Source organism: Dreissena polymorpha, chromosome 2 (assembly GCF_020536995.1).
Source record: "Dreissena polymorpha isolate Duluth1 chromosome 2, UMN_Dpol_1.0, whole genome shotgun sequence".
Classification (NCBI taxonomy): domain Eukaryota; kingdom Metazoa; phylum Mollusca; class Bivalvia; order Myida; family Dreissenidae; genus Dreissena; species Dreissena polymorpha.
Window position 1 is genome coordinate 98110803 of NC_068356.1, and position 20544 is coordinate 98131346.

Genomic DNA, 20544 nt, shown 5'->3' on the forward strand with positions numbered 1-20544 from the left:
TATACGCAAACCAATCTACACGTAATCTCCGTCAATAAAAGCTCGAATGCTTCTTACAGACGATGTTCAATGTATAAAGTTCAACTTTTAAACGGTTATCATCGCGATAAAGGTTAATGCGGGGCAGGTCATTCAGTGATTGTTGCAGTGGTTACATTGACTTCTCAAAGGTAACATTAAGTTTTCCAATCTTTGAGAATAATATGTATTTAAGCATCAACTTTAAGTGCCGAGGTGAAAATATAAAGGCTAAAATCGACTAATATGGTTTTTATTTCGGAATAGTGTATATAATTCAAGTGTATTAACAGTGTCAATATAATAATATGCACTTTCATAACTGAATGAGACTGGACACTATGCGCTAGGAAATATCACCAATTTACAAAATAATTGAGTTGTTTTAGGTTACAAATAGGTTAAAATTGAGAATAAAAGTGTCTTTAACATGCTTGCATAAGTTTAACTCATAGAGCTGGATATGGAAGAAATCGAGCATAAAATCTTTAAAAAAACGTGCTTTCTTTTCACAGAGACATATATAACTATTATCTACGTCTCTGCTTTTCAATACTGCAAAAAATACTTTTGGAAATTCTTTGAGAAAGAATATGTGTAATTTGAGATTGTGGATAGCACAGTTCTGCTGTGACATCACTAATTGCTTAGCTGACCGATACAGAGGTCACGTGGTTTAACCTCAGACAAAGATTCACTTCAAGTTCTGTACACTGCAGTATTTACATAGAGCAGAATGGCAAATTACGCTTCGATGATGGGAATTAAATTGGCATCTTGTTATTTGTCCAGAAGTTTTTGAAATGCGTGTACCTAGGAACCTGAATCCTGTAATTTTTGATTAATTCCAGAATGTATTTCACAAAGCAATACATTCAGGAATTAATCAAGAACTACAGGATTCAATATATGTATAGCTAACTACTAGTCTGCTGTCAATTTTATTCTTTCTGTAACCAAATATTTATTTTTATTTGGCTACAGAAAAAATAAAATTGACTAGTTATCTATTTACTTGTAATAATGTAGTTGAAACTGTCAGTCAATTAGCAAACAACTACACATCAGGCAATATGGTTAGCATTTAGGTTCAGTTTTGACTGATATTTTTACAACCAAAGTTTTAAATTGTGAATTATGATGATTGGATGAATTACTAAGGTTTCAAGTTATTAAAGACAAGTTCTTTTTAAAATTTAAAGTTTATTTATATATACACATCAACTGTAACAGTACTTGTATTGCATGAACTTTTAGACTATTGTATTTACATGTATATTTGTACATTTTGAATTGTTATGAGAAATGCATGTATGTAATTATGTACATCATTAAACATTTGTAACCCAGCTACTTGTTATTTTAATAACTAAGTCAATTTGATTTACACATAATATGTTTTAATAACATTGTGTAGAAAGATTTCATTAACATATCATAATGGAACGAACCAGTACTAAGCAAGAATGTTTTCCCTATATAAAAGTGATAGCTTATAAGCAACAGTGTGTATTACCGTTACCTTCACCCTTTTTTTAAATTTTAATCTCATAATTCTCTTTATTTTCTAATAAAATTCCACCCAAATTGATGTTATCTGAATTTTGCTTATCAGACAGAAAGTGTAAACAAAGAAACTTGTCTGATCTAGGGGCATTCTTGAATGATGTCACTGATAAGGGATACAGGTGAATTTAAAAACAGCACAGCTAAAGTGGGCTATTGGGCCTAATTTTGGTCTCATAGTCATACTTGACCAAAGGAAAACTCTGGACTATATTGCACATTTATAGAATCATTGACTTTCCTGTAACAGCTCTAAATCTTCAGGCTAGGGTTCCAGATATGGACATTAACTGGTCGGACGTCAACTTGTGGGTTTCCTTGGCAACTATAACGTTCAACCCTCTGTTTTGGAATGTGGTAGCGTATTACAGTAGGACTTGTATTGCATGTAAAACAAACTTTGTATGAAACAAAAACAAAGTATAAAGAAAAAATGGTCATTTGGTGAACACGTGAAGCTTACCATATTAGAGAGATACCGGTAATATGCCTTCAAATAGCTATAAGCAGTCTTTATTTTTTTAAGGAGTAATATAGCTTTATAAAATGAATTAATGTTCACATTTACTCAAGTATAAATGTGTTGTTGCAATAAATATATATAAATATTTTTACAAGGCTGAAAAGCAAAAAAAATAAAATAATCACTTTAAATTCGCTGCTGATTTGTTGATTGTTTTGTAATAATTATGCATTTTAATATCATTTCTTTAACAGGTTGCGCGCTGGGAATACAGAAGTAAAGCCTTGTCTAATTTATTTCGTAACCAACGTCTGGCATGTGTACTTCTAGGCATTACGATATTCTTGCTAGGATTATTCCGAGACCTAAGGTTTGTTTCTGAAATTGAAGGTGATGTCTGCAATTCTTGTTCGGTACACTGTGAGAACAATGTCCATACATGGATCCTATAGTTTAACGCTGTGGTCATCCAAGCAGCAGACTCTGCAAAACCTCCAGTGGTCTTGGAATCTTTTCCGTCATATGGTCACTTTGTTAGAAACCCAAGCTTGGTACTTTAGACGTTTTTAAATTATTTGTCTGGTAATGTGTCTGACAGGGCCCAAATATTTTGACAGGCATTTTTTTGTCCTATTTTTGTCTGATAGCCCAACACTAAACAGCTACCCAATGAGCCCTAGAACTAGACTATATACTGCATAAACTCTCACAAATTATACAATTTTTCTTCAATTTTTTGACAATTTTATTATTTATCAGAATGTTCTTTTAGGCACGACGGATGATGAGTCAAGCTTGGAAGATTTCTCTGTTATTTCCTATGCTTGATAGTTTTTTTACGATACTGTATGACATGACATTGTTAAATTCATTTCTTAAAAAAACCCACTAGTTTTTAGTGATATAAATATTCTTTATGTCTCATTGAATTTATTCCTTTTTAAATTACATTACCTTATTTTGATGGAATTAGGTTTAAAAACTTTTAAAGTGTTTAATGAAGCTCCCATGGACAAATCATCCAATGATTTTTACATCCCTGTAAAATAATTGTGTAATTATATACATGTATGTTTGAGGCCTAAATTGTCTTCCTTACAACTGGAGGTTGTGGATTCAATCCCCACCAAGGAGTGTTCTCAGGATCTTTTCTATTTCTGCTCATTAAGACTATCTATATAATCCCAAGGCTGATGTAATGACCCTAAAATAACAAAAAACAGAAAATAAATACTATTTCTAATTTTGCCAACCCTGTTAGGTACCTGACGTTTTTGAAAATGTTAAGGGCCTCTTTCTTTCGCTCACTACAAGACAAACGTTATTATTCCCGACAGATTTAAGGCAGCTCTAGATTCACAGCCCAGATGGTACGCTCTACATGAGAACTGGATCCTATGGTCTGGGTACAGCTGTATGGCAGTAGGGGCTGTGTTTGTGCTGATCAGCTACTACAGGCTGGGCTTCTTTGGAACATTCCTTGGTATGTATGGGTACAATCTATCAGGAGTGTTGTGTGTGTGTGTGTTTAGGGTGAAGTATTGGAAGTGCTACGTGAGCTAGCTTCCACGGTGATCAACATGCAAAAATACCCAATTGTTACTAAAACATCTAATTAGCTTTTAAAACATCTGAAAATGTTTGTAAAATAGCAGATGTTCAACCTTTTGAGACTAAATTATTGTTCCTGAACAAAATGCATTGTCACAGCTACTTGAAATTTCTTATCACCAACTAAGAGTAGTTTGTCAGTAATGGAGAAGGGAGATGCCTTGTTTGATCCAAATTCTGTTTTTAGAATTGTGTAACAATTAGTCTTGATGTCATGTAATTTAATTAGACTTGTGTTTTGGGACACACCCTAGTTCCTCACATAACGCAGTCTTGGACGCAGAAGGACCTCAGTAATTTCAAAATACAAACACACAAAATATGCATAGTGAGAATTAAGCAAATACTTGTATATAAACAAGAAAGCATGGTACAATTCAAGCAAATTGCTGTTGAGCGAGCTTTTGAGATTCCCAACTGAAAATGAATACTTACCATGTATCTGATTTCTCTTTGTGTTTGTTTGATGTTTCCTTTTTCATTTTTATGCCCCCCTTCGAAGAAGAGGGGGTATATTGCTTTGCTCATGTCGGTCGGTCGGTCTGTCGGTCGGTCTGTCAGTCCGTCCACCAGGTGGTTGTCAGATGATAACTCAAGAACGCTTGGGCCTAGGATCATGAAACTTCATAGGTACATTGATCATGACTCGCAGATGACCCCTATTGATTTTGAGGTCACTAGGTCAAAGGTCAAGGTCACAGTGACCCGAAATAGTAAAATGGTTTCCGGATGATAACTCAAGAACGCATACGCCTAGGATCATGAAACTTCATGGGTAGATTGATCATGACTTGCAGATGACCCCTATTGATTTTGAGGTCACTAGGTCAAAGGTCAAGGTCACGGTGACCAGAAACAGTAAAATGGTTTCCGGATGATAACTCAAGAACGCATACGCCTAGGATCATGAAACTTCATGGGTAGATTGATCATGACTCGCAGATGACCCCTATTGATTTTGAGGTCACTAGGTCAAAGGTCTAGGTCACGGTGACCCGAAATAGTAAAATGGTTTTCGAATGATAACTCAAGAACGCATACGCCTAGGATCATGAAACTTAATAGGTAAATTGATCATGACTCGCAGATGACCCCTATTGATTTTGAGGTCACAAGGTCAAAGGTCAAGGTCACGGTGACCAGAAATAGTAAAATGATTTTCAGATGATAACTCAAGAACACTTTTGCCTAGGATCATGACACTTCATAGGTACATTGATCGTGACTTGCAGATGACCGCTATTAATTTTCAGGTCACTAGGTCAAAGGTCAAGGTCACAGTGACAAAAATGGTATTCACACAACGGCTGCCACTACAACGCACAGCCCATATGGGGGGCATGCATGTTTTACAAACAGCCCTTGTTTTTGAATGAGTAGTTTTTAAACCTTGTTGCCCACACTTGTTCCTTTAGAACTTCCTGTTAAGAGGACAGATATTTTTTTTTAACAACCAAAGAGTGTATGCCCATTTACAAAGGTAATGGCTTTTGGGGATGTAATTTTAACTGTTTGAATCCATTGCTGGAGGACAGATTTATTTTAAATATTAAGGGAACCAACACAAATTTTAGAGAGTAATAGCTTGTGGCTTATTCATATTCATGTGTTCTCTATTGCAGGAGATTATTTCGGCATCCTGATGGATGAGAAAGTAACCAGTTTTCCCTTCAGTGTTTTAGAGAACCCCATGTATTGGGGATCATTCCTGAATTTTGTAGGAGGAGCATTAGTGTAAGTAAAGTTTCTTGAAAGGTTTCTGGAAAAAAAATCAAAGTTTTTTAGAATAGTGGCATATGATAATTGACACAACTTGCTATATACAATATTAAATAGTTTTTTTTATTCCTGAGATACAAAAACTGTTTATTAATAAATGTATACGGTAGTATCTGTTTGTTTGGCCTTTTTTATGTTTTCATTTTGACATCATAATTATGAATATTTTATATATCAATAAAAGGGCAATTGGTTAAAGCGATGCCTACTGTCGTATCATTTTATGGCTCGTAGGTCATAAGTTTGATACCTATTTGGTGTTTTCTGACTTTTTGATTATGTGCTGATTTGTTATGCCCCCCTTCGAAGAAGAGGGGGTATATTGCTTTGCTCATGTCGGTCTGTCTGTCGGTCGGTCTTTCGGTCGGTCTGTCGGTCCGTCCACCAGGTGGTTGTCAGAGGATAACTCAAGAATGCTTGGGCCTAGTTTCTATCAAATTTCTTGATTTGTATTGAATATATGATTTGCTTCATGAAAATGTTTAAGTTTAGTGCATTTCTGTGAAAAATATAATTGATATTAAAGGAACAATCTAGTTTTTTTCTTGACTTAGGACTTCCTTTTAAACAACAATAAATGATTTAAAAACGATTGTAAGTAATTATTTTCACATTGATTGGTTGTTGGGTGGCTCTATTCTGGACATGTGAACATGTATTATTCTGTATCACACTTTCTGTCTTGTTATATTACTCCAGATATTACACCATCTCCGACATGATTGAGTCACTTTTGAAAAATTTGTCCTAAAATGTCTAACTATTCAACTTTGTTTTACAGAAAAGCTAGCCAAGCTGGCCTGGTACTCAGCATATGGGTGGCCGTTTGTTATAAAGTTGCCATACAGTTTGAAGGGTAAGAGAACACGTGGAAAGTTAGGCTCCTTTCTGTACACTAATCATTAACATTTGTACAAAGTGTTGAAACAGGTAAAAAACATGAACAATTTAGTAAAATGATTCATTGTATAGTTTCCGTGTATGTGTCAGCTGTTCGTGGTAAAGCAAATTGAGTGACAACATTACGTTCACACCAATCTTACAGTGAATAAAACATTCACAATAAGGTATTATAAACATAAAATAATAGAACAATATAACTTCTTTTATTAGAGTTGAAGCCATTTTAGCATAAATTGAATAATTTTCTATTGACAGGCGGTCTTAGCCTTTGAGAGTCATATGAATTTAAGTGACTGCTCTACAATTTTGATATTGATAAAACACATTTCTCCCAACAGAAATATTTAATAGCCTTGTGTAGAATCTGCAAACACTGCAACACTGACTGTTGGGTTGTTGTTGTCGTTAAACCATTTTCAAACTCTGTTGAGATATTATTATAACAAATGTTGTGAGAAAATTTGCAGATGATTTGGCAAAAAATGTGACTTCTAGAGTGTTCAAAAGAACATACAGCCATATAAGGAAAATTGTCCTTCCCCTTTTCAGCAATCTTTTGTGTGTACAGGAACAATTATGAAACTCAGCTCAGATATCATAAGAAGAGACGTTTTTCAATGTGATTTGGAAAATAAAGTGAATTCTATAGTGTCCACAAGCTTTTCTTTAATTTGACTATTACCCCATGTGACCTAGTTTCATAGTCAGTTGAGTTTTCATTGGCACAACAATTCTTAAAAAGTTTTGTAAAAACTGAAAATTAATTAAGTTTTAAAATGTCAGTGTTGAAAATGCATAACGGATGACAGGAAAAAGATGATGGCAAAAGCGATCCATAAGCAAGTGGGTTAATCATAATTGTCAATTTTCTGATTTGATAGTGAAAATCTTTGGTAAAGTTAATCTATATCAAAAATCGGCTCAGAGCTTTATCTACCTTATTGGAAAAGCGTGGAACATGTCAGTTGATACATATGTAATAAAAATATGTTAATGGTACAATAAAACAAAGTACAACAAACCTTTTAATCAGCACTCATCCAGTGATTCTTTTCTAGAAACTAAATTATTTTGCAGAGAGAGTGTGGGAGACACATGTAAAAGTTAAAACGAGATTTGAGTGTAAAACATTTTATCGTATGTAGAAATGCAAGGCAGATACAACACTTCCCCAGTTAATCCCCAATTTACTTCTATTTTCAGGCCCTTTACTGCCAAGATTTATGAAGATCGAGATCGGAAGATGAGATTTAACAAAATGGCTTAAACTGTGCTGAAGTTTTATACATGAGTTTTAAGTTTTATCATATGCTCACGGTTAAAAATGCACGGAACTTGCAAAGTAGAAGAAATCGGGGAACTTGACATTAAAGAAAAATATGGAAATTAGGCCAATTAAAAAGTGAAAGAAAAATTGTATGGCAAATAGTAAAGTATTTGTGTTAAATCTTAGTCTAACAGTGTGGCTAGAAGTGGAAGGCGTGTATAGACCAATCTTTCGTCATCACCATAAACTGTTTATAGGTGCTATTTTAAAGAGACTTGTTCACAGATTGTCTTTGTAATGCCTTTATTTGTATTTGCAATTACTAAAAAAAATACATATTTTGTTTGCTTGGCATGTACTTTTTGCTGTTTTCAACAGAATTTTAGTAATAGCACTGTAGTAATTTATCTACTTAAACATTTTCTTTGCATTCTAATGCTTATTCATAACACATACTAATACCAGAAACTGTCACCTACCCTATTCAAGTAAGAGGCAGAAGAAGAATGACTTTAACAAGGAAGGAAAATAATCCATTGATAGTGTATAAGATTTTGCTAACAGAATGACTTGAAAGAGGAAGTTAACTTAAAAATGCAGTTGCCTTTTACAGTATTCAAGCCGGCAAATTTAACACTACCGATGGGTTATTCAAGCTTAAGTGATAATGTAATTTGCTATGTCATTACACGCTCATTTTCTTATTACCAATGAAAAGCTTACTACCAATCTATTAATTGATATGTGAACAAGTCCCTTTAAAATATTGATATTTTTTAGTTATCGTTTTGCTATTGCCAATAAGTGCTCAAACACATGTTTGTACATCTAGATGTATTTTGTTGCCATAAATGTTTACACATTTTTATGATCAGTTTTATTGTATATTATAACGTTTATGTAAAGAGTTTTGTATGAGTATGGATTAATGTTGTTTTGCTGGTTTATTAAATAAAACAACTGACACAAAAACATTAGTATTACAATAGATGAAGGAAATGTTATTGGAAACAAAAACGTACAAAATAGTTAGGGCCAGACATTCCTGAAACTCCTCTGCAGGCGAATTTTTTTTTAAAGGACAAGACACATTTCCGAAATGAGTTGAGCTCATAAGAAAATCAATATTCTGAGTAAGATTGATCTTTGGATTCATGATGGACGAAATTCGACTTCTTGACTGTTCACAAAGGTTTCATTAAAGCCATTCAATGAGAACTTTCCCGCCCAAACGCTGGATAGACCAGCATCAGGTACCCGGGTTGCTAGGAAGACTGGTGGAATCAGACATCGTTCTTTGCGATTTGAGAACCGCTGGAAGCCTTCCTTTAGGCTAACTTGGCGTTTCGGTTCGAGATTCCGGTTCTGTGTCGGAATCGTCCCCCGAATTTGAGTGTTCCTCTTGGAGATGCGTTGTCTCGTGATAACTCCTGACTTATTCGTTGATTGAGTTGCAGCGGTGCTAACTTAGTCATCAGTGATTTTTATCGTCACGTTGATCAATAAGCGAGGCGAGGTCATAGTAGTTTTTAGAAACCGCACAAAGACTCTGCATGTCAGGGAACAGGTCCCTGACTAAATAGCCGTTAATTGTAAGTGTCCGCCGGGAATAGCAATTTCACTTTTCAACTGCCGTATTTTTCCCGAAACGCCTTAGAGTAAGGTCACATTTACATTTGGGCTTCACTTATCTAAAGGGAATAGTCATGCGATTTCCCATACCGAGATTTCACCCCTTTCGCGTTTTCCATTATATCATTGACCTGGCCCGGATCTTAAAATGTGACGAGTATCGCCTGAACGAACGACAATACGCCGAGCAATTGCCTGACTTCTACAATACCATGCTGTCCAGCATTAAGGTTAATTTTATTTACCACGAACTATTGGATCTTTTGTCCTCAATGCCAGCAGGCTCGGGGAAACAATAGGAAGAGGTTATTCCGAAGGAAGCACGCTTCAATGTTAAGACTTATTGTATAGGTAACAGATAGGCTTCACCTACGCCACGAATTACTTTTGAATTGCAAAGACAGTGGTTTAATCATTCGAATTTGTAGTTTAAATAATAATTTGTTGACATAATATCAGACAGTTAGTTATATTGTGTTTTGTTCTATACTCATGTTTTTCAAACTGCTCATGCATAGCCGTAGAGCTCTAACCACCACCTTTGAATGATTGGTGAGCACCTAACTGTTGAATAGAGAGAATGTCTCATTCGTTTAGATTATATTGTTTTCCAATCGCAATATGTTCACAAAACGCACAATTAGTTTATTAAAGGGTCTTAACGTACGGTATATATAAATGAGAAACAAAAACAAAAATCAAACAAAATATCTGAAAATGTATCAAAATGGTTTAAGTTTAAATATGAGTTGTCAAATCAATAGTGAAATATGTTCTTTAATTATATTTTGTGCTTAGACAAAGACAGAGGCTGTCACGGTGACACGATAAGAAAAATAGTAATACGTTTGTATTTTGGCTTATTACAATGCCAAAGTACATTACTAGCATATGAATTGTTCTCAAGGATTAAATTTGCCATCTTGTATTTAATAAAATAAAAAACAATTTCAAAATTAACATAACACTTCTTTTAAAAAGAATAACAAGCAGTATAATACATTCGTATAACTTGCTGTATATACTCAACGTGCATATTATGTTAATTTACGAATAGTAATAAACAATACAGTTTTTTTTGTAAATTTTTGAATTATTTATATCATATATTTATTTAATAAAATTTTAATTTAAATAGAAATACGTGTTTTTTTAATGGAATGTATTAACACTTCATATTAGATTGACTTTAAAATGAACATAAAATCAATACCATCTCCATCATCATTCCCAAATGCTTGACCGGTTTGGCCGTTGGAGAGAAATGAGGGATGACGATACACAAATCCTCTAGTCAGGTCCGTTGTGCGCTGCCGAGAGTAACTCATCCTTGTGGAGGGATGTTCATTGTTTTACATCATCCATCCAGCTTTTCTTCTGACGGCCTCGACGTCGACCTCCCTCTAACGTGCACTGGAGAACAGTCTTGCACAGAGAGTCGTGCCTGGTGACGTTCCCAAACCAAGCCAACTTTCGTCGTTTCGTCATTTGACGTTCGCCAGTAGGGGATCTTGTTGACCAACAAGTGTTGTAGTCATGTTTAAGACGAGCTCGTTTGTCTTGTGCTCCGTATAGGAGATGTGGAGCAGTCCTCGGAGACATTTATGTTCAAATGCCTGTATCCTGCGTTCTCAGTCCGCGTGAAGCGTCCAGGTCTCGCAGCCGTAGAATAGGATGGAGACTAAGAGTGACTTGTAGAGCCCGTGCTTGGTGGGGAAGCCGATGGAACTGTTTGTCCAAAACCTGCTCAGTCTGGCCATCGCTGCCGTCGCCATGTCAACGGACCTCAGCGGTACAGGTACCATCCTTGGACAAGGTTACCTCCAAGCACTTGAAGCTGGTCACTTCTTCTAGCTTCTCATCGTTCATGGTGATGTCTGTGCTGGTATTGGTCTTGCTGTTCACCATTATCTTCGACTCCTCCGTGCTGACCTCCATCACAAAGAACCCTCGCATTAGATTTGATTTGGACAAATTGAAAAGTCCAGTGATAGCAGATGTATTTCTAGCATATATAGGTGGCAAGTTTGAAGCCCTGAATATATTAGACATCGACACCATTAGCAACAAGAGTTCCGCGGTCGGAGAAATATGCCCGACCCCCCAAACAGGGCTTTGAACTATTGTCCCCAATTTTAATAGGGGTCATCTACTGTCCAAGGCCAATGCACATGAATATCAAGCCAATCGTTCAAATCGTTGAAAACTTTTTGATCGGAAACAATTTTCACACTTATTGTGACAGTGACCTTGAACTTTTACCTAGTGACCCAAATTTCAAAAGGGGTATCTTCTATCCAAGGCCAATGCACATGGAAAGTATCAAGCCAATCTGTCGATTCGTTGACGAGTTATTGATTAGAAAAGTTTTTCCCACTCCAATGCACATGGGAAGTATCAAGCCAATCGGTAAATTTTTTGACGAGTTATTAATTGGAAACGATTTTCACACTTATTGTGACCTTGGCTTTGACCTAGTGACCCATATTTAAATAGGGGCACTTCTTCAGGACATCAGTGGGCCTCCGTCAGTGATGTGTGCTTTCTCCCGTCCTGTTCAAACTTTTCCTTGAGAAGATAATGCAGGAGACTCCATTGCCACCCCACCTTTATCTCCAGCGGTGGAGGACCCAACTCCAACTTGAGATTCGCTGATGATATTGACCTCATGGGTGGCACCAGCAGTGAACTTTAAGGTCTCACCAACAGCCATTATGAATTAATACACAAACATTTGTGGTTTAAAATATGCAATCATCTTGAACATATATTATTTCAATGATTGTTTAAGACGGTCAATAATAAAATCATAAAACACAATTAATAAAGGGAAACAATATCCATCTGTGTTAAAACAATTATAATTTATGACACTTATTAGTAGTTATTGTATGAGTTATCGTATAATCTGAGCATTTCTCGTTGACGACCAACTTTACGCATCAAAATTATAGGTTATATATAGGTACTAGTTAGGGACAGTAAATAGATTGAATATTATTCGGTTTATTTAAACTACCACATAATCTTTCATGCCCAAAGTCATAACATATTAAAGTTGTACTAGAATAATCATTCATAAAATACCTTACAAGTTAATATTAATTTTTGCTTCTAATTAACATCAGTAACAAATATAATAATATAAAATAACATCATTTATGATAAACAAGTGTCTCTTTCGGTCTCTCTGGGGATTTGAAGGAATATTTAAATGTGACAATGCCATCTACACGAACGTTATATTGTCCCGATATTTATATGTGCAATTCAAATTTTTAGATTTATATATATATATATATATATTTGTTGCCATAGCAACCAAAATTCTTGACGCAGGAACACAATGAAATGACGTGCATAATCTCCATATTGTCATCTATTCATGTTTCAAGTTTCATGAAAAAATGAAGATCTTTTAAGGTTTTCATAGTATCCAGGAAAGTGTGACGGACTGACAGACAGACAGAGCGCAAACCAAAAACAAACAAAAACGAAGCAAAAAAACAACATTACCACAATCAGTTAAATGAATATCAAAATCCATGAAAACACAACAACAAAGATAAGCAAACTATCTTTTCAGTACGGCAACAAACAAATACACGTGTTTGCACCGACTTCTCATAATTTCCTAAGTATTTCTTTTATCAAATCTACAAATTGTGAGGTCTTATCTTCCTGCGTATTTGAAACAAAACATGAAAATTGTTGTAGGTTTCATACCTATACACATATTTCGGATGCATTTGAATCAAACTGCAAATTTTATGGCAGATTGTTACATCTTTTCCGAGTATTCAGATCAAATGATAAGTTTCGTATCTGTTCGACGTAGTATAAAGTCTCAAAAATGGTATTAATATATATTTTGTTTGTTTCCGAGTGATTCAATCAAAGCTGCAAATTAATGTAAGATGTATCTCCTCGAGTATTCGGATCATGTACGTTCATGTTATATGTCATTACGTCTTGAGTGTTTGGATCTTGTAGATTGATGTTTGGATCTTGCGGATAGATGTTGTATGTCATAAATTCACGAGTGTTTGGATCTTGTACTTTCATGTTATATACCATTACGTCAAGAGTGTTTGGATCTTCCGGATTGATGTTTTGATCTTGCCGATTGATGCTATATGTCATAACTTCATGAGTGTTTGGCTCTTGCGGACTGATGTTATATGTCATAACTTCACGAGTGTTTGGATCTTGCGGATTGCTGCTGTATGTCATAAATTCACGAGTACGTTGATCAAGACTTTCATAGCGACCTGCGTCCGCACTATAAATATTACGTTAATAAAACATAATTGAAATAAAAGATGAAAACCTGTACGAAGTATTTAAATGTTCGATTATGAATAACCTACTCCTAGTTAAAATGTTGAACAGAATCAACAAATTTTACATATTTTATTTCATTAATCAACAGCCAATTAATCGATATACAAATGTATCATTTAACAACACAGTGGGGTATAATCTATATATAAATGTTTTGGATAAGCAAATAATCATCTTACATAGGTGGCTCTCCGACTTCAATAAACTCTGAAAATTTAATATATGTTCTATACTAATTGAATTACATGGTGAACATGTAAAGGCCATTGGCCCAGAATACATATATTACATTTTATAATTACGTTATCTGAAAGCCTAATAAAAAATGCAAATTTATTTTACAGCAGTACTTAACTTAAATAATGTCAGATTTATTTCCAAATCGAGTAATAAAACAAAGATCACAAACATACTCAAATACCCCCTGCCCCCCCCCCCCTAAAATAAGTAAATATCTCATATAGAAACGTTTATAGTACCAGTGTCATCACCAATATTGCCAAATGATATATCAGCGATAGGTGATGGTGGAATGCATTCGTAAAGGTGAACGCTGTTATTCCTTCTAGCTTGTAAGTCTGTTGTATGATTATCTTGCTCCGTTTGCTCGTTCGTTTGTTCGGGGTTTGCTATGTTAACAAACACCACCTGGGGGCGAACTATTTCTGAAAAACACACACACACACAATATTATAAATTGTGACTGAATTTTTTTTTTGTATTCTGCATTATTTTGATAAATAGTAGTTGTCGCGCGGTACTTTCAAATCCAAACAGAAACATTTGATACATGGTTAAACAATTATTTAAACAACTTACCAGGTGGTGATGGTCTCGAGCATCTGAAAATGCGACAGAGGCGTTGTACACCAAGAATCACGAGTGCTAGAGTGACTATACCGCTGACAACGTACACGATCATATTGGTCATAGAAGGGAAGTCTTCTTTTTGTGAATCTAAAATATAAGTTTTTATTAATACTTAAACACTTAAAGAATCATTATCATGAATACGATTATCATGGTTAACAAATTATAATAACAAATATCCAGAGATAACATGATGTGATAATGATATGAATAATGATGCGAATATGTCCTGATAACATAACAATAGTATTATCATTTATTTAATTATTCAATTTAATACCAAAAATAAAATATTTCAGGTGAAGTCACTTACCTATTTTCAGAGGATGGACATAAATCGCCTTATTAGCACTGCCAAAAACATTTGAAGCAACACACATATACATGCCCACATCTCCGGTATTTTTAAACGTCATTTTATGTTGAAAAGATGTGTTTGTGGTAACTAGAACTTCGTTTTCTTTTATTAACTTCATTATTGGAGGTGGATTGCCGTCGCCATGGCAATTAAACCGTATGTAACGTTTTCCTTCTGACGTCACGTTCCACGCGTTCGTATGTATCTCATCTATATGGTAGTCAAGTATGGATGCAGGATCTGAATATGATTTTTTTTACTGCAGTCGTATTATCAGATATTTATATTAAAATCCATTAACAGAAACATGCGAGTTTACAAAAATTTAAATTCAAATTACGAATACAATATATTTTTAATCGACACATTATTATAATCCAATTTATGGCGAACTATTGTTTTAATTTGAAATGATTTTGACACATTTAAAAAATAGTGATATCAAAACCGCATCGCCGCATGATTTTTAATACTTTTCTGAGAGATTTAAAGGGGCCTTTTTGTAAATTTACAAAATAAAAAAAATGTTTCAGATTCGCAAATTTTCGTTGTAGTTATGATAGTTGTGAGGAAAGAGTAATACTAAACATTTACCATGCTCTAAACTATCCATTCTATGCATCTTTTGACGATTTAAAATCCTAAAAAAATATAAAGCGTTGCAACGCAAAACAATTGAATAATTTGGATTTCTGTTGTTGTCGTTATATTTTGTGATACTACAAGGATTGCTTGTATAAAGTATAAAATACATCACTCATTGTATCAGCACGGATGGACGAGTGGTGTAAGCGATAGACTTTTACTCCAAGGGTCAGTAGTTCGAGCCCATTTGCGGGTTAAGTTGTGTTTTTTCTTTAATTCTATTCTTGTTTGTTTTTACTGGAGCTTTTTAGATCCACTGCTTACATTTATCAATATAAAGCATTTAATGACAAACTTCAACACATGCCAAAATCTGTGAAAAGGCCCCTTTACCGATTAATACACAGTGCATTTAAACATTACTTACACAGTAACTCTGATTTGAAAAGACCACTGATATTTCCTACATATCGGCGGGCTCCTAAGTCCACTCTGTTCACTGCATCACACAGAGAAATGTATACTTCCGGTTTGTAAACCGTTGTTATATGCTGACAAGATGGATCTGGTACTGATACGGCTGTGATGTTTGGATTACCATGAGTAAATTTACATATTGTACCAGCAGTCATTTCTTTACCTAGTGTTGATGCTTGAGTGCACAATGCAGTTGGATCTACAATTATTAGTATGTTTACTTCTTATTTATACAATAGGCATTAACATTTTTTTTGGATGTGTTTTTATATATACATATATTTATATATATACATTTTTTTCCACTAAATATCGATTTAACAATTAAGCACACACTTATAGAATGTATAAAATATTTTTGACGTTCACGAATAGATCATATGTTCTTGCGGAAAGTAGATCAAACGTGTTTGACAATGAAGATTTCTTCATTATATTTTCACGATATACTATTCAATATGCTTACATAATATCTTGATGGTCCACTCTTCCACCGCGGGTTCATCAACTTTACAGGTCACGATTGAACCATCTCCTTCTCGATAAAATGATTCCATCAGCAAACTGATGTTCTTTGCATTGTATGTTCTCATTTTAAAAACGTCACTGTAAATATTTAGAGCAACACCATCTACAAACCAATCCACTATATATTCGGTTGTAAACAACGAAGAACAGTTCCTCTCAGATGTTGATCTTGTCACAGAACTGGTGCGAACTGCAATTTCAAATCAAGTTCAGGAAAATGCCCGTCACATACTTCGTATATTACAGAGTATACATAATAAACACATTATTGGTTATTTTAGAAAAATGCATAATTTGAATCACAACTTATGTGCTGTTTTTCGTTCAATGGAACACACGTTTGACCGATCCGTATAAGTTTCTCGGGAATAATACAATATACATTGTATATTTGTTATAGACGTATTTAAGTTGTTGTTGTTAATATATTTATTTCATAAATATATTTATTCTGAATGATATTGGAAGTAAATTATTTTTAAACGAAACATTGCTCTCATTGTTCAATGATTGGACAGAGTAGATTTTGACTGTAAATAGGATTAGTAACGTTCTGTTGTAGTATTTGATTAGTTTTCAGTATGTAGAGACGGGGTAGAAGTTGAATTGTTTTTACTAACATTTTAATACGCTATTTGGCTTGTCACGCATGAGTTTATTCACTCTGTGTGTATGGGTGACTATTTCGAGTGTCATTCTTTGCACATCATTTATGCTGTCAACCTGTATATTTATGATATTAAATCATAAATATAATATATTTAGGTAAATATGCATTTTATACATCTTTTATATTCATGTCTGTCGGTTGTATTATTGTATTTATTTTGTTTTAATAGTTGTATTTGTGTATTAATTCTGTTGGTATCTTACCGTCGGAACACATCATTTTACATATAATTGAAGTGTATACTTATTATTTCGAATGTCATTCTTTGAACATCATTCATGCTGTCAACCTGTATGTTTATGATATTAAATCATAAATATAATATATTTAGAACCCCAAATGTGTTGGTCGAAGATAGAACCCTAAACGCCCATACGGCAACATATTAAAGAGAATTATTGAATTATTTTTGTATTTTTGAAAAATATCATTAGATGTTTGCTGCCAAATCTATGTTTTGAACAGTCTTAAGGAAGAAACATAGTTTAATAAAAGCTTTTGCTTTCCCTGGGATTCCAACCTCTGAAAGCAAAAGCTAATGCGCTACCACTGCGGTGCGCAGGTTTTACAATATGGTATCGAAACTTTAATTTTACGTCAGTACTACACCAAACAATGGTCAAGTCCCTTCATCATGCACATGGTTTGTATTACCGTTTCGACAAACATAAGCACATTATCACATTATTGACAACTGCATTGACGCAGTAATACCATTGGTACTTTCAGCCATTTTATCATGGCCATTTAAAAAATAGCTACATAAAAAAGAGAAAATGATGGGATACATGCACAAAAAGTTTGTTTATTCGAAACCAAAACCTCAACCATGAGCGAGAGCTAGCTGTTGAGGTTTTCCAAGCATAGTTCAACAAATGTTTTATCAATTCAGCAAATAATAGACACTGTTCTACTATAAATAGTAGCCGAATAACGTCACGAAGGAGCCGTTTTGTCGCCACCACCGGTGCAAATTAGGTGATTGGCATGGTCTTGCATAGCTCTGTTGTATGTTATTGTCTAAATAATACATAGCTTTAGTAGAAATGGTAACACATGTACTTGGAATGCGGGCCATTAATCGTCTCCATTTGGCAGATACATTTTGCCGCGGCCAATTATTCTACATCCGTGATATTGTCAAGGAAACCGATCATGGACAACTGACCCAGCTCTGCTGTATGTTATTATCGAAGTTACGCCATATTCACTATGGTAAAAACAATGTTGCCATTCATATCCAGCGTAAGGGAGAATATGTTTTTATTGATACATTTATTAAATATGTTGTCCTCGTACTTACACAGACGCCTGGACATAAATCTGCCGTATTATAACTCAAAGAATTATTTATAAAACTTTATAAGCTACTCAAAAACGAAGGACAAAAATAAAAAAACTTACCAATGCTACAAACGTTAACAGAATCGCTGATAATTACACGGCCACGTTCTATGAATTCGCACATCCATATTTTGCATTCATTTGAGTAGAATTCAAGAGATATATTGCAAGCAACTGTTGATAGATCCTTACATCCACAAAGCCGTTTGTTTGGAACATTATCAGGTCGCATTTCGCAGCCGCTTCTGCTGTTCCTTATTTCTATGACCGTTTCATTATTTTCATAAAATCTTACTGTTCCCATGGTAGGATTTAACGAAAAGCAACTGATTTCTGCGTTAAATCCTAATCCATCATGTTTTAAGCTTATCACTGGCATCTGACCTAAAATAAATTAGTGTGTTGATTGATTTAAATAGATAATATTTATATTATCACTTTTAACAATTATTTTGATTGGTATTCTTATTTATTAATGTATGTTTGTATGTATGTATTATTTAGCATTTATTTATTTATTTAGGTTTAACTGGCTATGTTTTAGACAAGTATGTCTGAATATCTATTCGTAAATTAGAATTTTCTTCATATTTTTAAAACTAAGGCGAGTCTTTTACTTACCCAAATTGTAATCAGATAAAATTATAATAAACATAGCACGTAAATTCCACTTTATTAGAGACATGTTAAAGAAAATGTGCCACACTTTCGCAAACCTGAAAAGTTATAATGAGAAGATAGAATAATTGCCCGCGTAAATCGACACAACTCGTCTGTTAAAGTTTCATGAAGGACGGTAGAAAACAATTACGAAGGAAATTAAAGCATAAGTTCGTCCTTTTCCGTACAATGGATTAAGTTGATAGATGTATCCTGAGGTTTTATCAGAAGTAACGTAGCATTGTTTTAATCTTTGAAATTGTGTCTGTGGATAACGTTTAGCCTATAAGGTATTTCGTATCTTCGATCCGAATTTTGCAAAGGGCGTTTTGCAGTAGATTAAACTATTTTTACATTCTCTTGTTAAGGAATACATTGAAGTATATATAGAGTGGCAATACGATTTGTTCTCATATTTTATCTGGGGACCGTGTTTTATCTGGCGACCTAGTTTTGCTTTCAGAGAAGAAAAAAAATCTCACATTGTACAGAGTGACTTAGTTTTTTACTCTACTTGACGCAGATTAATACTCGATATAAATATTAAAATGATAAACATTTTGAGCAAGATGCATCAAGATTGCGTTATAAATGTGGCCTCTCGATTGATAAAACGAATTTCCAACATTCGACCTAAATTTTACCTTAGTTTATTTATATTAATAATATAAACATTTTGCAGATGTTTCGTCAAGTAAAATTGTGACATCTCTCGAGTGCTACCGAGTTACAAGTTGACAAATCGCAAAACTCTGAACGTTGAACATTGGCTTACCATTTCAGCTCACCTTGCGTGATTTGTAGTGTGCTTAAAAAGTTTTACTTTAGACATAAAAGAAAAACTACTATCTCGGCTCTCATGCGCCATGCAAGTCAAGTTTGTCAACAGACGGGAACATTTCCTAACTTCGTCGAGATTTTATTCGAACAAAATGAACACCAGCAAGATACATTAAGATAGGAAGAACACTGTGACTCCTAGATTGTTGTAAAAATGTTGCTACAGCCATATAAGTAAAACCGTCCGTCCTCAAGTGGCCATGTTTTCAATGAACACAAACCATTTTTAAACTTTTATGAGACATCAATATATTAAATATTATTAGGAAAATTCACGATGATTGCGTATAATAAGTTAATTTTGACAATATTTGAATTTTAAGTATGGATTTATATTTGCCATACCGATTTATACATAAGGATATTATCCACATTAAGCATCAACAATCCTGTAAAAAAATAGCCATCGCATGATCTCGTTAATCATCACGTGGCCAATCATGTACCGCATGTAAACTCAATAAGTAAGTTTGATTTCGGTTAACTAAAACTCACCGAAAATACAAATGCGGAGGCGCGTGTTAATATGTTATTGAAGCAATACTAAAAGTGGTTTGGGTACCGGTATTTGTAATTTTTTTTGCAGCACTCCATCTTCAGTATCATCTCAATTCTTTTTTGAAGATAAA

General features: G+C 34.3%; 2 protein-coding genes across 3 annotated transcripts; one reads left to right on the forward strand and one right to left on the reverse strand.

The window, feature by feature from the left end:
* Nucleotides 1–29: 29 nt before the first annotated feature.
* On the forward strand, nt 30–8532 carry LOC127868192 (phosphatidylethanolamine N-methyltransferase-like). Of its 2 annotated transcripts, none has more exons than XM_052409845.1 (7): nt 30–170; nt 1849–1941; nt 2302–2417; nt 3385–3530; nt 5281–5392; nt 6219–6293; nt 7544–8532. In XM_052409845.1, exons 1-7 carry the CDS (start codon nt 117–119, stop codon nt 7605–7607), a joined length of 660 nt encoding a protein of 219 aa, XP_052265805.1. In that variant the 5' UTR covers nt 30–116; the 3' UTR covers nt 7608–8532. The 2 variants fall into 2 exon arrangements, with proteins under 2 accessions (XP_052265805.1, XP_052265806.1); XM_052409846.1 differs by having other exon boundaries at nt 37–170; nt 1835–1941.
* A 3750-nt stretch (nt 8533–12282) lies between these two features.
* On the reverse strand, nt 12283–19156 carry LOC127868184 (uncharacterized). Its single transcript, XM_052409837.1, has 9 exons — nt 19037–19156; nt 18476–18799; nt 16340–16591; nt 15824–16072; nt 14767–15051; nt 14403–14540; nt 14063–14248; nt 13763–13790; nt 12283–13521 (listed from the first exon to the last, which is right to left on the reverse strand). The coding sequence occupies exons 1-9, from the start codon at nt 19098–19100 to the stop codon at nt 13134–13136; spliced, it is 1914 nt and encodes a 637-aa protein (XP_052265797.1). The 5' UTR covers nt 19101–19156; the 3' UTR covers nt 12283–13133.
* Between the last annotated feature and the right edge of the window lie 1388 nt (nt 19157–20544).

What these genes read in the sequence shown, in the direction of transcription:
- LOC127868192 (XM_052409845.1), top strand. Translation starts at nt 117, where the DNA reads ATGCGGGGCAGGTCATTCAGTGATTGTTGCAGTGGTTACATTGACTTC. An exon ending in ACCCTCTGTTTTGGAATGTG is followed by an intron (nt 1,942 to 2,301) that starts GTAGCGTATTAC and finishes TTTCTTTAACAG; the next exon opens with GTTGCGCGCTGGGAATACAG. An exon ending in CTTCTTTGGAACATTCCTTG is followed by an intron (nt 3,531 to 5,280) that starts GTATGTATGGGT and finishes TCTCTATTGCAG; the next exon opens with GAGATTATTTCGGCATCCTG.
- LOC127868184 (XM_052409837.1), bottom strand. Translation starts at nt 19,100, where the DNA reads ATGTCTCTAATAAAGTGGAATTTACGTGCTATGTTTATTATAATTTTA. An exon ending in GTGGACCATCAAGATATTAT is followed by an intron (nt 16,073 to 16,339) that starts GTAAGCATATTG and finishes TAATAATTGTAG; the next exon opens with ATCCAACTGCATTGTGCACT. An exon ending in GAAGTCGGAGAGCCACCTAT is followed by an intron (nt 13,522 to 13,762) that starts GTAAGATGATTA and finishes TAATATTTATAG; the next exon opens with TGCGGACGCAGGTCGCTATG.